This window comes from Chaetodon trifascialis, chromosome 23 (genome assembly GCF_039877785.1).
Source record: "Chaetodon trifascialis isolate fChaTrf1 chromosome 23, fChaTrf1.hap1, whole genome shotgun sequence".
Taxonomy (NCBI): domain Eukaryota; kingdom Metazoa; phylum Chordata; class Actinopteri; order Chaetodontiformes; family Chaetodontidae; genus Chaetodon; species Chaetodon trifascialis.
The window spans coordinates 4,569,917-4,586,252 of NC_092078.1; the positions used below are offsets into that span (position 1 = coordinate 4,569,917).

The 16,336-nt window shown below is 45.7% G+C and overlaps 1 protein-coding gene across 6 annotated transcripts in view; it reads right to left on the minus strand.

Annotated features, from left to right (window-relative positions):
• The window catches only part of LOC139351361 (phosphatidylinositol-binding clathrin assembly protein), a 75,388-nt gene that overhangs the window by 20,335 nt on the left and 38,717 nt on the right, over positions 1–16,336 (minus strand). For 3 of the 6 annotated variants that reach the window (XM_070993220.1, XM_070993219.1, XM_070993216.1), the window contains exons 5-12: positions 15,841–15,934; positions 15,069–15,180; positions 14,555–14,661; positions 9,755–9,775; positions 7,667–7,752; positions 7,465–7,588; positions 2,776–2,909; positions 1,551–1,651 (exon numbers count right to left, since the gene is read on the minus strand). In XM_070993220.1, coding sequence (XP_070849321.1) covers positions 1,551–1,651; positions 2,776–2,909; positions 7,465–7,588; positions 7,667–7,752; positions 9,755–9,775; positions 14,555–14,661; positions 15,069–15,180; positions 15,841–15,934 — 779 coding nt within the window. Of the gene's footprint in view, positions 1–1,550; positions 1,652–2,775; positions 2,910–7,464; positions 7,589–7,666; positions 7,753–9,754; positions 9,776–11,345; positions 11,388–14,554; positions 14,662–15,068; positions 15,181–15,840; positions 15,935–16,336 lie in introns of all 6 variants that reach the window. The other 3 variants (XM_070993218.1, XM_070993217.1, XM_070993214.1) reach the window with 1 other exon arrangement.

Genomic DNA, 16,336 nt, shown 5'->3' on the forward strand with positions numbered 1-16,336 from the left:
CCTGTTGGGGATTAGGGCTCCAAGGCTCAGAGAGCGTTTTCGATGTGGAGTCCGCGAAACAAGAATACGAGGCAGACAGAACACCACAATGTCTGAGAATAAACATGATGTGATGCTCTAACCAACCTCAGGAAACAACAGGGATTCACGAAAATGATCTGCAATTCACAGAGGCGGCAGATAGAAAGTGCTTTATGAGAAATTGCCATTTTAATCGAATCTTCATGTCCATGTAAATTGCTCTTAAACTTATTGGGAATTTTGCCACAGCGGCGCATCGATACTGAAGATCAATAACGCTCTCATGCGTGTCCATTAAGTGTGGAGCTGCAGCCAGCGGCCTGTTAGCTTAGCTCAGTGCAGAGGCTGGACACAGCTAGCCTGCGCCTGTCCAAAGCTCAGTAAAAACACATCACACCTGTTTCTTTAATGTGTATGAAAAAGCAAAGTCCACGCTGGTTGCTTGGGAACTGCTCGCTCTCCACTTCGGCTTTTGTAAAGGTTGAACATTCAGAGACAGAACGTGTTAATTAGAGAGCTTCAGAGGTGAACGCTGTTAGCTTTGGACAGAGCCGGGCTAGGCTAAGCTAGGCTAACCGGCCGCTGGCTGCAGATTCATATTTGACAGATTGAGGAGAGTCTTGTCAATCTTATCTTGCAGGCAAACAAAGCACATTTCCCCAAATGTCAACCAATTCCTTTTATTCTACTGCCTGACAGCACTTCATCAGTGTTTCTGCTGATTACAGCCTTGGACGTTCACTCTGCTTCCCTTTGTGTTATTTTTCAGTAAAGCACAGGGGACAGTTATCTCAGCTCCCATGTCAGAGCTGCTGATAGCGTAATGGGCTGATATCTGAGCTAAGAAGTATCTCTGACTCTGAAGTCTGACCACACTCTTTACAAATGGCTTCAGTTTAATCCTCTGTCATAAAGCCTGCTAATACTCAGCGCAAACAGTGCTTCCAAATGCATCTTTGTGCTACTTCTTGATTCGAGCTAGCCGATTTTGAGCTAGAAACGTCAACTTTTTTCAGAATTTGTGGGGGTTTGTACAGTGCAGAAAAGCTAATATGTGAAAGTCAACATCGCTGCTCAGCATTTCTGCCACAGGAACATTTTTTTCCCACGCTGACAAACTGAGGAGAGGGTTGCAGAATATCAGCCAACATCTCCTCTGGTTTATTACTGAGCTGCTCAGAGTGCGAACACATGGTTACAGGACTTGCTGTTGTAAAATACTGCGAGTATTTACAGTGAAAACACCTGCACCCAAAACTCGTTCGACTGTGTCTCTACACAAGACACCAGCTGGGTCACGCAACATTAGCTTCAGAAGAACAGGGAGGGGATGATGGTGGGTGGATGGATGGGTTACATAAAAAGACAAATGAATGGCCGACAGACGGACGGGCAGGGATGAGAATGACTGGCCAGAGGGAAGACATTTTGCTCAGACATAAATTGGTTTGTGCGCGTCTTAATCTGCGACCCCCCCCCCCCGTCGCCGCCTTCATATATGTGTAAATGCAGGTGTGCAGGCAGCGTACCTCCCCAGGCACTGTTGGCGGTGGAGATTGAAGGAGTGCTCTGCACAGCAGGGATGAAGGCCGGCTGAAGATCAAACAGGTCACTGTTCAGATTGGGAACACTGGGGAGCGAAAGAGTAGAAAGAGAGAGAGGAGGAAGGGGAGGAGAAACGAGAGATAAAAAGAGAGAAAGCAGGAAGGAGAGGGAATAAGGTATGAAAGGAGAGGAGTGAAGAAGGACAGAGAGAAATGAAACAGAGGGGAATGGAAAGACATATGGAGGTGGAACATTAATATTTAATCAATAGAGCATAAATAACTGAAGTCACCACTACAAATGTTTGTCACAGATGAAGATTAATCCTCGCTCTCTGAAGGGCCGTGAAAACTTCCACAGTTAGCAGCAGTAAATTCACAGCGTGTAACTGCGTGTGTGCGTGTCGAGTATGCAGAGTACACAGAGCACAGTATGTAAGAGGAGTATAAACTCTGCACTGATTACCAAGAATAAATAATCCTACAGAGTAGCTCTAACAGCTGGAGTCAGTCGGGTTGTTAAACAAGCATTTGCTTTGTTGGGGAAGACGCTGAAAACAGTCCATACTTACTTTACATATAGAAAATTTAAAAGCTGAAAGGTTGTTGAATAATTTCAGCCAATCATAGTTCACTTCAATTCATCCATCTCATACAAAAGCAGTACTTTACATTAAAAACAGCCAACTAAAACAGCAGAATGAACAGATGAACTAATAATGTCTGATTCTTGTTTGCTTTTATTGCTTTAACTGTTCTGCTTTATCGAAACACACACTTTATTGTCTTTTATCTTCAGCTGTGTGTGTGTGGTAGTTTTCACTGTTAAAGGTGGGGTCCGCCATTCCCGTGCTGGATTCAGATGCCTTCACGTGCTCGAGGGACTCACAGGAAATAAAGCAAGTGCGCAATAATCCACCGTCACTGTGTGTGATCTCATCTTACTGATATCGGCCTGTTTCATTGTCCACTCTGACAACAGAGCTGCGTTAATGAGTCACTCCTAATGCAAACTGAGCGTCTTAAAGGTACATAAAGGCATTCAACACTCTGTCTATCTGTGCTCATTATTCAAGACCTCAAATGTAGAGGACTTGCAGGTCGAGTGTGTAGGATTTAGTGGCATCCAGCAGTGAGGTTACACCTTTGCGCAGGTTTAAAAAGGTGAACATTTAACTGTTTATGGAGTCAAACATTCAGGCTAACGCACCTGTTGGCAGACAGCGCGGAGGTGAACAACTCTGGGGTTTGGTTGATGTGGTTGTTGTTGGCGCTGCCTATCGACTGGCTGCTGGGGGAGGCAGAGGGCGGAGTCTGCATGTTGATCTCCTTCAGACGCTGGTCCTGGAAGACACACACGCTCATGTTAGTATTCGATCTCACGCGCTTCCTTCCCCCCCGACACAAACCTTAACCGTCACAACTGAGCACCTCACCCTGACGCTTCGCCAAACCTTAACCTCGACCCTGAAGGTCCCCGTCGGTCGGCGTACAGTCAGTTTAAAGCTCTCCCCAGGATATAAAGACAAAACACACACACACCCCACCACACAATGTGATCAGGAAGACGATGGTTCAACAGTCATTTCCCATTGGAAATGAATAAGAGATTTGTTTCCAGTAAACTCAAATCCCGGACAATGACGAGCACATTTTCTTGCACATACATACACACTTTTCAGTACACATCAGTGTTTTCTCAGAGAGGAAACGACACCTCAAAACCTCATCCAGCTGCCCTCATTTAACTTCTTGTCTTAAGAGCAAGAGCCCGATATTGAGTCATTATGAGCGAAAACATAAAGGCAGAAGTTAATATCTGTGTGCTTTGGTGATATTCAGATAGTTCTTGGCTTTAGATTTAAGACTAAGCCCAGGCCTGCGTCCAACTGAATTCTTAAGTCAAGTTTATTGCCTGCTCTTGCCTGCCAGGGCTGCCTGGTAGTGTGGGATTCAGCATAGACTATATAAAGACGATTAGTTTAAAGCGCTTTGAAGCTAATTATGTCGGTTTCTAGTGGCTTAGAAACTCTCCAGCTCTGTTTTGTTGCGATGCCAAATCAGCCTCTCCAAGCGAATCTGACCCTGTCCTGCTGAGACCCAGGTGCAGCTGAGACGTGGACTACTGTCCTCTCCGGTGGCAGATACACAAACATCGGCGAGGTCTAGCCGCTGCTTAGGCTGAAGTGTCAAACACACGCATCGCTTCCCTGGAACAAACTGCATTGTTTCCGTGTGATTCCTGGAGATGAGGCCTGATGTGACGGTGCTTACAGTCACTTTGATTTAGCACAAACAGTGGAAAGAAACTGCTCATACGTGCGTGACGGTCAGTTAACATTCATCTCAGGCTGCACTCAGGTCAGAAACCCACCTGGATAACGCGGCGGAACCACCCAGACTTATTTTACCAGCTGATCCCAGATCGGCACTGCAGCGCTTTGAAGGTGCTCCTACGCGTTTGCAGGTATAAAAATCTCCCTGACTCCTCCAGACTTTCATTTCTTGCATGAATTTGAACAGTTTGCTTCAGGGTTAGTTTGGTGCACGCTGGTAATCTGACTGTGACCAACTTCCTGTCACTCTGCAGCTTAAGATGATGCTATATGACAACAAATTTTCACATTATGTGAAAGCACTGTTTTTGCAGAGCCCTGTAAGAGACTGCTTCAAACTGCACTGCTTTATTGACTGATTTTATCACTCTTGCTGTTTTATTGCTTATTTCTTGTGCTTATATTCCATCTGCCTGTATTTCCCACTGGATCTTATTACTTGTGCTGCGGCGATGACCTAATATCTCCACGGGGATCAATACATTTGTGCGTTACCATGTGGGAACATATACTGGGAAGTAGCGACAGTTTTTCCTGTCTTTTAAAACAGAATATGCAATGTTTGGTAGACATGGAAAGCAATTCACGGTGCAACAAAGGTGCAGGTTTTTAAGACGGATTGCCGCAGTGGGAATGGAAACGCTGCTCTCACAGTGCCTTTGTCTATTTTACATGCATCTGCTTACACAGCCCAGTCCACCTTTGAAGGAATTTGGACTTTGAGCTGATTCATAAACAGAACCTCCCGCTGTACCATCCTCAGCCGGGCAGAGTCCTCTTCATTCATATTCTGACAGCGTAGCGAGGAACAAATGGGAAAGGCTGTTATTGTTTGGGCTGAGGCCCCAGCTGGACAGTAGCTGAGTGTGTAAGTGTTTTTGTACGAGTGTGTACGTGTGTGTCGGGTCCATATGGACACCAGAGCACGCAGACAGCTGGAATGGAGTATTTGGACGACCCCTGCTCACCTCGGCTCTCTCGCTCTGTTTCTTACTCTGTTACGTTCTCGCTCGCTTTGTCTTCCCTCTCCGTTCTAACTAAGCCCAGAGGTAATCAGCGGACCTTGGCAGAAACAGGGCAACCAAGGGCACAAAGTAAACAGCGTGCTAAAATCCAATCAGCCGTGCGCACAAACAAACACACAAAGACACACTGGCAGCACATACAGCGCCTAATCTGCAAGGAGATACACATGCTTCACACACACACACACACACACAGATCAGCAAAGCTCACAGAGATACTGGACACACACTGCATCTTCTCTGCCAGAGTGTGAGCGTGCTTAACATGCACTCCCGCGTGCACACACTCAGACCACTGTGTGACTGTCTTGTAGCTTCACTGCTCTTACTCAATTACAGCTTGCTGTAAGGCAGGAATCCCAGGGCTGGAGCAAGAAATGTCAACACATTTTACACTTGACTTTTCTACCGCTCTGCTCGCCACTGAGACTCTTGGCCTTTATCCTCAGCTGGAGTTCAGCACTCACACCACAGCGAAGTTGCTGGACGATCCATCAGCAGTCTTCAGCAACAACAAAATCTGATTTCCACAGCACCGCAAAGTGCACCACCGTCCATAGACTGTGTGTATTTCCTGTCAATTCGTGCCATTCGTCGGGGCTCAAGTGTTATGTAGCTGCTGCAGATTTGAAGTTTATTGTGGCTCTGCGAATACAGTCCCAGCACGGTCTTAAATCTAGGGCAATGAGTGCAGTTACACTTGTCATTTTGAGCAGATTTTTGTGATTAAATTTAAAGATCTGAGATCAAATCCCTGCATGCAAACACTGAGCCTGAAGGTGACTGCTGCTCATTATATAACGGGTTTATAGAGTTAACAACGGCAACGTGGGAGTGGAGGAACATTTTCCTTTTTTAATTAAATACTACACTGGATGTGGTGTTTAAGAACATGTTCTCTGTATGTAGATTTCCTTTCTGCAAGAGGAAGAACACATGTTGAATGCACTGATTAAATGCATGTAAGTCAGGTGTTTACAGGTGTTGTGCAGTACTAAGCTACATAAAGCCTGCTGAGTCTCCAGAGGGAGCTGCACAAACTCTGATAAATTTCCTCGTGTGATGTCACTTGAGTCAGCATGGGTTTGGTCTGAAGGCGCAGAGTCACAAGGACACAGCCACTGCTAGCATGACACACCTGAATCTCCAAATGAAATGTCTGCAGTCGAGCAGGATTGTGGGTAATGTCAGTGCAATGCTAAACTGGTGGAGTGATCTTCTAATGCTTTGTCTGAATCACGCAGACCAGTTCTGGCCTGCACTGTGATTGGATGTCAGCCAGGTGTGAACGGTGCAGCATTCATAAGAAAAAGAACAAATTCCCCCAGAAAGTCACTTAACTCCCCTTCTTCCTGTTAGCTTAAGCAACACTTGCAAAAGCTAGCAGCAGCTAGCAAGTCTTCGCTCACCAGGAGTGATTTAAAAATATGCAAGCAGAAAGGAGATAATTACAATCCTTATCGATACCAGATGTAAACCCAAATGGTGGTCATTACATATCATTATCACACAGAGGTTAAAAAACAAAGCCATTACAGGTTCACATTTTATTGAAAAAAAGCATAACTGCCCACTGAATAAAGCTGTCAGCTGTGCTCAGTTAGACTGTGTTAAGGGGAAGCAAGTTGAAGAAAGGCAAACTTAAAGCAGATTAAGTCAGCAGCAGAAGAGCTCTAAGCAGCAATGACTGTATGAACGGCACGTACACAATGTTTAAACTTGGTTTGTGCTCGTCAGGTTTAGACCTTAAGAGCGAACGCTCCTGTGGGAAAGATGTTTGCTGCATATTCTGGGAGAGACGAGGCTGCACTTGAAGGTTTTATATGCGCTCCCAGAGTTAAAAATGTGGGGCTGACAGCATCTGAGAATTCTTCTGTGGTCTCGAAAAACCACCGCTCCACAATCCAGCTGATCACATGACACTAATGGAGTCTCAAAACGGCTGTAAAAAGGTCATTTTTGACTCAAATTGCTCCAAAACTAACATTTATCAAGACACAGATTACAACCTTGAAAGTTCAAAGACTCTGTGAATGTTTCTGAGTTTGAACAGACTCTGTGGCTGCATGTACGTCGCAGCGGAGGCCTTTCAAAGCCGAGCAGGTTCGGACTGAATCGTGCCTCTCGCACGTCCAAATCATGATATTCAAGCATTCAAATAAAAGCACTGCAATAAGCTTCATGTGCCAAAAGTAATAGCCCACATCTGCACAATAAGCTGCGCCATTTGCGAGTAGTTTGATGGAAGTAAAATGGCGGGCGGACGTAACAATGGCAGGCAAAGGTCAGCACTTGCATCCAGATACAGATCACATGTTAATACCAGCTGTAAATAAACCAAAAATGCATCACTCATAAATCCTGTTACATGTAGGACTTGTGCAGCAGCTGAGAGCAGCTTGAATGTGAGTAAGAGGGGAGGAAAGGGCGAGAGCAGTAACTATTAGACCTCCTGCTGCCGGCATTTCTGCTGCTACAGCACTCAGTCTGACCCCCTGAGTCAGAGGTGATTTGGTAGAAAAGTATAAAATCTGTTACCTTAAGAGCCTGCAGTCTGGCCTGCTCCTCCTCCAAGGCCTGCTGCTTCTCCTTCTCGTCCATGCGGCTGAAGGACATGCCGGTGGTGGACAGAGATGAGACGGCGCTGGACAGGGTGGACGCTCTGCGAGACACATTTAAACACTTGTGTGATGTGCTTCAAGAACGGCTGACGCAACTGGCAGGCGATTAAGATGTCTACCTGGTGTCTGCATTCAGCTCCTTGGTCTTCTTGCCCTCCAGAGAGGCCAGGTGCTGCTCTAAAGCCTCCAGGAGGCTGCTGGGGGCCTGAAGGACAGCATAAGCGCAAGAAAAGGGAAAGAAACTCAGCAATCATCTCAACTTTGTAAGAATTCTTCCTCACTTTCTGTCTCTCTCATATGCACAAAAAAGGCCCGCCCACACATACTGTAACACACACCAGCACGGCACCCAGAGTTAGCTGGTCTCACAGGAAGGTAACAGAGTGCATCAGGCTCCAAGAATAGCCATGGCAACATGCAGCAAACACTCGCACTGTTAGCAGGAGAATCAAAGCGGAGGGAGAACAAAGGAGGAGGCTGAGAAACAAAGAGCGAGGGAAAAGGTGGAGGGCCGAGGAGGTCGCGCCACTTCTGCTCCGGACTCCACGAGCAGAGGGCGACAACTCTGCGCCGCTTCGTCCGTTTCTCCAATTCAGCTTCCTTCGCCGCGTCTCGCCTCTTTGTCTCGCTTATCTTGCGGTGTCCCCTCGCACCGTGAGGTCCTGTCATACTCGCAGAATGAGTGCCGGGACGCACCTCGTCAGCACACCTCTGCTCTAGTTTAGCCAAATCTCTGCACGTGGATCCCACCTGGGGATTGAGATTAAACCCTAATCTTTTGGGGGTTTTTCACATTCTCTGACTTGTCCAGAGAAAAGAGTGAGGCCAAGAGTCTCTAAAATGCTCTTTGTTGTAAGATGACAAAAGGCAGCTGCACTAAACTCAAGCTCGACCGCTCTGGAGAGCAAGTTAGCGAGCAGGTTACTTGGGGATTGTTGCTACGCTACTACAGAAAACACAATTCAGCTGCAAATTCAAGCTCAGCTCCAATTGTTCACATTGCACAACAGCATGTCTTCGGCGCTCGTTAGGTGCCTCATTAATGCTCCACAAACACGGCAAACAAAAGCAAGGAGAGAACTGCATTATTAAGTGTACAATCGGCCGCTCTCTTCCACCTTAACGCTCAGGAAAAGAAGCAGTTCGGCTCTCTTTTGGCTGACGAGAGGAGAGGAAATTCTTCCACTGAGAAAATCTGACAACGTCATGTCTGTCTCTCCATCCGCAAGAATGCAAAGTGTGCTGTCAGTAGGGCTGCAGACACGCACGCAAGCACACACACATTTGGGAGTGTTCTGGCTCGTGAGCCCTCTGCGGCGGGCTAGACGGTGGGCTCTTGCCAAACTGTTGCCTGGTTGTTAAAGAAACAGCGACTCGCACACGAGAGGGAGACCATCTTTAACTGTCAGCGCGTCTGAATGGGCGAAGGGAAGAGCTCGTGTGTGTCTGGTCAATATTAGCTCTGACACACAAACATACACACTCCACAGGGTGTCTCCTCTCCTCTTGACTGAATTCCTCTTCACACGCAGCGAAGGCGCCTCGCTTTCATCTGAGGATGTTTGGCGATAACTTTGGACGGCGGCGAGACGCAGAAAAAGGTCTTCACCGAAAAATAAGAGACGAGAGAATCCCCCCTCTCTCCTCTTTTTTTTTCCCCAGTGATCACGCAGTAATGCTCGGCTAATTCGCGACTAAAGCGCCTCCGCCGTGCATGCTGAAGCAATGATGTTGTGCATGACAAATGTGAAATAAACAACATCTAAGCAGGAAGGTGGAATTCAGATGAGGGAGTCGAAACCCGGCGGAGGGATTCTTTCATGCAGATGAAGACGGAGGGGCGGAGGGGTGAAGCCTCATTTTCTATTCATGAGGTTTCATGGCCTTTTGCTTGTCGTGCCAGAGCTCTGTGTGTGCAGCCTGGTGTGTGTGTGTGTGTGTGTGTGTGTGTGTGTGTGAGCTACAAGCAATCCACCTGAGGCCTACACACACACACACACACACACACACACACATTGCTCTCAGTCAACACCATATCGCTCCACACTGGGAATAAAAAGGAAGAGCATGCCCGAGAGTGCACGAGGTCTAAGTGTGTATGCTTTCACACACACATACATGAGCATATAGCATGTTCATGCAGGGGAGGGGGGGGGGTTAGCAGGCTGGGGAGGGGTAAGCAGTACAGTATGCAACCCACCACCTACAATGTATGATCCTTTTGTTTTCTGCGACAGACGAGGGAGAAGAAAACGTCTATTTAACGACCGTCAGTTCAACACCCACAGTCAGTCCACATGCCGTCGACTTCCAGCTTCACACTCTGTAATCATTGCTTTAGGAGCGCGTCCACGCTCCGCCGAGGCTGCGGAAAGTTTGCTGTATCTGTGTGTGGGCATTCTCTGTAAAGATTTATTGAGGCAGAAAGGCACCTACGAGGCAACTTTTCGATACCAGAATGTGCCAAACGACCTGAAGCTGCAACCAAGGATTATTTTCAGTATTGATAAATCAGCCGGTTATTCGTCAGGATTCCTGATTCCGATACCTAAACCCAGGGCATCCTCCTGACACTCCAAACTGAACTTTGCTCTCTTTTTTGGCATTAAAAATTAAAGCTGTTAAAGCTTGTTACTGCAACAAACTAAATTCCCAAATTGGGGTCAATAAAGAAACCATCTAAGTCTACAATGTTTGGCCTTTTGTGCTGAATGAATCGCTTAAAATTACCAACTGCCTGACAAGATTGTTTATTACAGCTAAAATTATGTTTGGAAAAGTTTTTTTTGTATATGATTGATCAATTGTTTTAAAAGCAAAAACACTAAATATGTGAGTTTTGCAGTGTTGGTTGAACAAAACAAGACATTTAAAGACTTTGGATTTCAGGAAATTGTGGACATTTTTTCACCATTTCTGACATTTTACAGATCGAACGATGAATGAGACAATGATCAACAGCTTGACTGATGGTGAAAATAATCATTAGCTGCAGCTTTATTGGTGCCCGTTCATTAATCTATTAATCCACTAATTAACTTCACCGGCAGCAATAAAACTATTATTTCATTTTATTTTAACACTGTGATAAGACAAACAGATCTGCAAATGAGATGAGCTAAATTTTAAATTCATGTATTAAATCTTTCAGTTCTTAAGCCTGATGCGTGCCAGCCTGAGCAGACCTCCCATAAAGCATTAGGAGGAGGAAAACCATGCTTGAGGTGATTCCTCTGAATTCACAATTGAATAAAACTCCATCCTTGACGATTAAAAACAGAAACCATGCAGTCTATTCCCTTCTGGCATCGCTGTCTTGTTTAAGCCCTTTGTTGTTGCAATTATCGGTATTTCTGTAGCTGAAGGTCTGAGCTCATTGTTCGCAGCTGCTCTGGGTTTCAAATCCACGTGATGAAACCTGCAGCGGGCCTGCTGATGGCACAGTGTTTGAGCAGGCCAACTTAACACACCTCAGCCTGCTCTTGGATCTATAGTGAGCATTTAGAAGTGAGAGACAAAGCAGGAAATCAATCAAACCAGAGGGGAGTTGCCTCGACTCAGATCAGGTTAGACAAGATGGCTGTTTGAAATAAAAACCTGTGGGTGGTGAGTGAAGGAGAGAAGATGTGTGAACAAGTGGTAAAGGGGGGAAACAGGTATATGTAGGGGGTGAATTAAGGTGTGCGTCGATGGATGAAAGCACAGAGGGAGCAACGAAACCACGTGAGGTGTTGAAGGAAAGCCAGAAAGAAGGGGTGAGAATCAGGAGAGGAAGTGGAAGGTGAGATGTACACTGACCTGTGAGAGATCTGGGATGTCACCCTGATCTATTCCAACTTGCTGTCGTCAAAAAACGAACAAATCAACAAAAGGAAAGGGGAAAAAGGTAGGTGGGATAAAATGTAGAAGAAAAAAACAAAACAAAACAAGGAGGAAGGCAGGATCCATTCGTGAGAAATAAACAAGATGAGAAAAAGAAAAAAAAAGAGGGGAGTCATTACTTCATGCAGTGGCAGCGTCAACATAAACGACAACAGAAATAAACAAGAAAAAGTCTGCGACGACCGGATTGGCTGACGAACCAGCCGATCCGCACAGTGAATGATGATGATTGGACAGTGATAAGTATGTCTGACCAATGAGGGAGAGGGGGCGTGGCGACTGGTGCGTAATGAGGTGACATCACTCAACACATTTATAACAACGCCAGAACACCTCCAGAAACAGTTTACAGCTGGGACAGATAACATCTGCGTGGACATGTGGACTTTTCAGGACACAGATAAAGAACATTAAGTCCGGGACGCTTTAATGATCATCAGCACGACCTTGTTTTGCTTCCTGAACAGCTGTTGAACACACCTTTATTGTCATTTATCGGCAGAAAATGTGAATAACGGTTGATTAGAGAGCACACTCACTGCTTTTAAGAGGCCAAATATCCCTAAAATTGTCATATGTGATGTTAAAATGGGCAAACAAAATCTAAACAGCAGCTTTATTTAACCCAAAAGTGACAGCCCAGGGATTAAAGGAAGGTGTAATTAGGACGTGGGAAGAAAAGGTGAAGAACTAACTGGCCAAATATTTGACAATATAATAGCTGGGTCGCCACAGAAAAAGCACAGGTCCAAATAATAAACTGAATGATGGCTGAGGTCCATTTAGCTGCTTCAGGGTCCTGGTCACTGTCACAGCTAACTGGGAGGCTTGAATAAAGCAGAGCCATTGTTCATGTTATCATTAACACCTGTGCTTTTCCTACTGTGACAAAATCAGAATGACACTGTTAAAGTGTTATAAGAGGACTATTGTTTCAAGGTAGAGCTGTTTTTTTAAACATGCATTTAAACCTTAACGTCGTTTTCAAACCTGACCAAGTGGACTCCGTTCGACTGGGGAGCTGAAAGTCGCAACATTGTTGCATTTATCACTTGTTTCGGTTCTGCTTTCACTGCGATTTCTAAAGTGCACCGAACTTTCTGAGCAGCATCACGTGGTTGAAAGCGGCGCTCGTTGATTGAACAAAGTAGGAGGGGAAATCCTTCCCTCCCGGCCCGGAAAAACAACAGTGAACGCAACTGTTCCTATAACGCTGTCGTAGCTCGTCAGGGATTGATTCTGTTATTTTTCTAAATTTGACAAACTAACATGTGACAACAGATGAGCTCAGAGTTTAAGGACTGTGACTGTTGTGATTTGATTTTGTTTAAATATGCCAAACTGTGAATTTATGGGTTATTGTTGTTCAGACAATTGAGCTAAGCTAGCTAGCAACTGCTAATGTCAGCGGTCACTTGTTGCCATAGCAACAGTAAACATTCACGTAAGGACTAATGAGCTGTAAATAGAGATGCAGAATCAAGCTATATTCTAAATACAGATGAGATACGTTGTATTTTAGCATGCGTATGCACTGCGTATAGCGTCACTACGTACATTTGGTCCTGCGTCTGGTCCGGTGAGCTTTCACACTGCATATGAACCGAACCCAGGCGGAACCAGAGTCGCTTGTTTGGTCCGCACCAGAGTTCGGATGAGATCAAACAGCTCTGGTGTGAAAGCGACCTAAGATGCTGGTTGTCCCTCTTTTGTATATTTTGACTCTGACGTGACAGTTTCTTTAACCATTTGTTGGCAAACAGTTTACCATTTAATCAGTTTCATCAGTCAGGTACATGCGGGAGTCGTCCATCTAAATGTTAATAAACAGACTGTTTTTTCACGATTAGACCCTTTGATTTGAGTTTTTACTGAATCTTTTCAAGGATTTATCAAATCGTTCGACTGCCAGGCCGCAGTGACGGCAAAGAGGCGGCATATTGTTAAGGCCCAACTTTACCAGTATACAGTGAAAGGCTACATGTGGCGGCCTCTTCACCTGCACCATGACGCAAAATCTATTGAGAAAGTTGTCAACTTACGCTCATAATACATGTTATTACAGTGAGTGTGCCAACAGCACGTGCTTTGAGTGCTTGGATTTTAAAGTCTTCATCTCCCCTAAAGAGCAATACGTCAGACAGCCTCACCCAGGTAATCATCTAGATTGATGGAATATGTTTAGGAAACAGATTCCAGATCAGTTAAGCTTTGAAAAAGCCCTGACATGCTTCAGACGTGCAGCGTAAAAAAAAAAGAAAAAAGAACAGAGCAACTTATTGTTAGTTTTTTCATTGAATGCATGTTTTTTTAATTAAATCCTAAATGAAGTCTATAAATCCAGAGAGCTCCTTAATTATAACAGACAAAAGGAGCGTTGGCTTGAAAGTACGTTAACGTAGCGAACGTGAACCGCTGCTGTAGCTCTTCTGCTGAAGTTACAGCAGCTGATTCTCGAGTCTGCTGAAACAAAGGAGGGAGGGAGGGAGAGGAAGAGGGCGCGAGAGGAGAGGAAAAAGAGGGATGATCTGTGGGCGCTGGGCGAAGGAGAGCCACGAGGGTATCCATCTTTGTCAGGGCGAGAGGGAGGAGAGAGGATTAGATGGAGGAGTGTGGGGAGCAGAGGGAGAGGGACCTAACGGAGCGCCTAACCACATCCTCCATCTTAGGGTTATTTTGGGTGTGTATATATGTATGTGTGTAAAGTGTCTGCGAAGCAAATGTGGGGCAGTGAGGGTAAGTCAGGTACTCTGGTCTGCCCACAGAACAGCAGCTGTGTGAGCAGAACTGTGGCGGCGTGGAGGCTTTATGCAGAAAATACAGCTGTGTGTGTGTGTGTGTGTGTGTGTGTGTGTGTGTGTGTGTGTGCGTGTTGACTGTGTGTAAATATATGTGTGTCAGTGATGGGGAGATGTGGCACGGATGAGAAATTATGTGGGAAAGGGAATTTGAAGAGGAGCTGCTCTTTAAAAAAATAATAAGCCCAGAGAAAAATCTCATCCCTGACGTGTGTGTGCACCTGTGTGTGTGTGTGTGTGTGTGTGTGTGTGTGTGTGTGTGTGTGTGTGTGTGTGTGTGTGTGTGTGTGTGTGTGTGTGTGTGTGAGTGTGAGTGTGTGAATATACCTCGGCCACTTTGAGGAACTCTGACAGCTTCGTCATCCTGTAAAGAAATTTCTTGTAGATGTCCAGAGCGTCTTTGCACTGGTTCTTCTTCATGTCAAAGTATTTCTCTACAGGGAGGATGAGGATGAAAACAGGAGAGGGGACGAAGATTTAAAAGGAAAAGGAAAGGAGGGAAGGAAGGAGGGATGGAAGGGAAGGAGGGAAGGAAGGAAGCAGGAACGATCAGTGCATGATTGAGTGGAGACAAACAGAAGCACTCAGCAGCTGCGTGACAGCCGTGACAACCAGAGTGTGTCCACATATGTGTGTGCGTGGTTACATATCAGCCGGAGCTGAGTGTGTGTGTGTGTGTGTGTGTGTGTGTGTGTCATTTTCACACATGCAGGAGAATGTGCATCAGTCACTGTGGGCTGTGTTTATCCGAGGAGTGTGTGTGCGTGTGTCTGTGTGTGTGTTTTCGTGTGTGTGTGTGTGTGTGTGTGTGTGTGTGTGTGTGTGTGTGTGTGTGTGTTACCCAATAGGTTGATGACCCCCTCATTGTAAGCCGCAAACAGCCTTATGGAGTCTTTGAAGAGCAGCATGAAGGCTGAGTTGATCACTCCGTTGGTCAGCTCATTAGGGTTGGCCTGGAGAGATGAGAGGTAGAGAGAGAGAGGCAGAAAGGGGGAGAAAGAGAGAGAGAGAGAGAGAGAGAGGGAGGAGGTAAAGGAGACATCTTTATCACGTCTTTTCATAAGAAAGAAAGAAAGAAAGAAGAAGAAAATATCTCTTTCAGGCATCCACAAACATCTTTTCTCTCAAATTGCTGCACTTGGTATAAGCAAACACATCAACACAGAGTGTTGACTGTCAATTTAGTTCAGGTGGGAAAAATACATCATGTACAGACACACACGCACGCGCACGCACAGACTCACAAGCAGCACGCACACACAAACACATGAATGCCAATGAGAAACTTCACCATCCATTTTTATCGCTCTTTGAAGCTCGCTGACACAAACCACAATGCACCCGCCAATTTCTGCAAATCCCCACCCAATCCCCTTTCTCCCTTCTGTACACGCACACACACACGCACGCGCGCGCGCACACACACACACACACACACACACGCACACACGCGCTAAAAGTCGAAATCTGTTGCCATAAAATGCCTCTTATATTCCATCAATAAAGAAAGGTTTCAAACTTTTGTTTCAATTTACATTTTGATTGGAAAGCGAATCGACCACAACTTTGACATGCAAGTACGCAAAACACGCGCACGCACACACGCTTAGTACCTGGAAATCCAGCAGAGCATCCAGCTGGTTCTGAATGATGGGCAGCGTCTTGATCAGCTTCTCCGTGTTCATGGTGCGCATCACACCGTCGATCCTGACAAAGCAGGAAACAAACACACGTGCACGTAACTGTGGCAGGCGCCTTGTTGTGCGAGTGCTGATGCAAATTAGGGTAACACGAAAGGGATGAGGAGATTATGACAAACGACGGGAAACACGACACGAGGAGAAGCAGTATTTTTTTTTACATATAAAAGTTTTCTCAGAAATGCAAAGTCTTAGCGAGTACTTGAGGTGAAAGACTTGCAACAAACGGCGACTGAAACACACTTTTGGAGCACAGAGTGAGAGTCTGCCCAGCCGGATCAGCATGACAAAGGCTTCAATGTCATCCCACAACAGCTGGACTTTCTGATATTGAAATGATCGTCTGAACACAACCTTCAGAAATCACACACCCACTGTCACTTTCATACAGAAGTCTCTAGGAAGGATT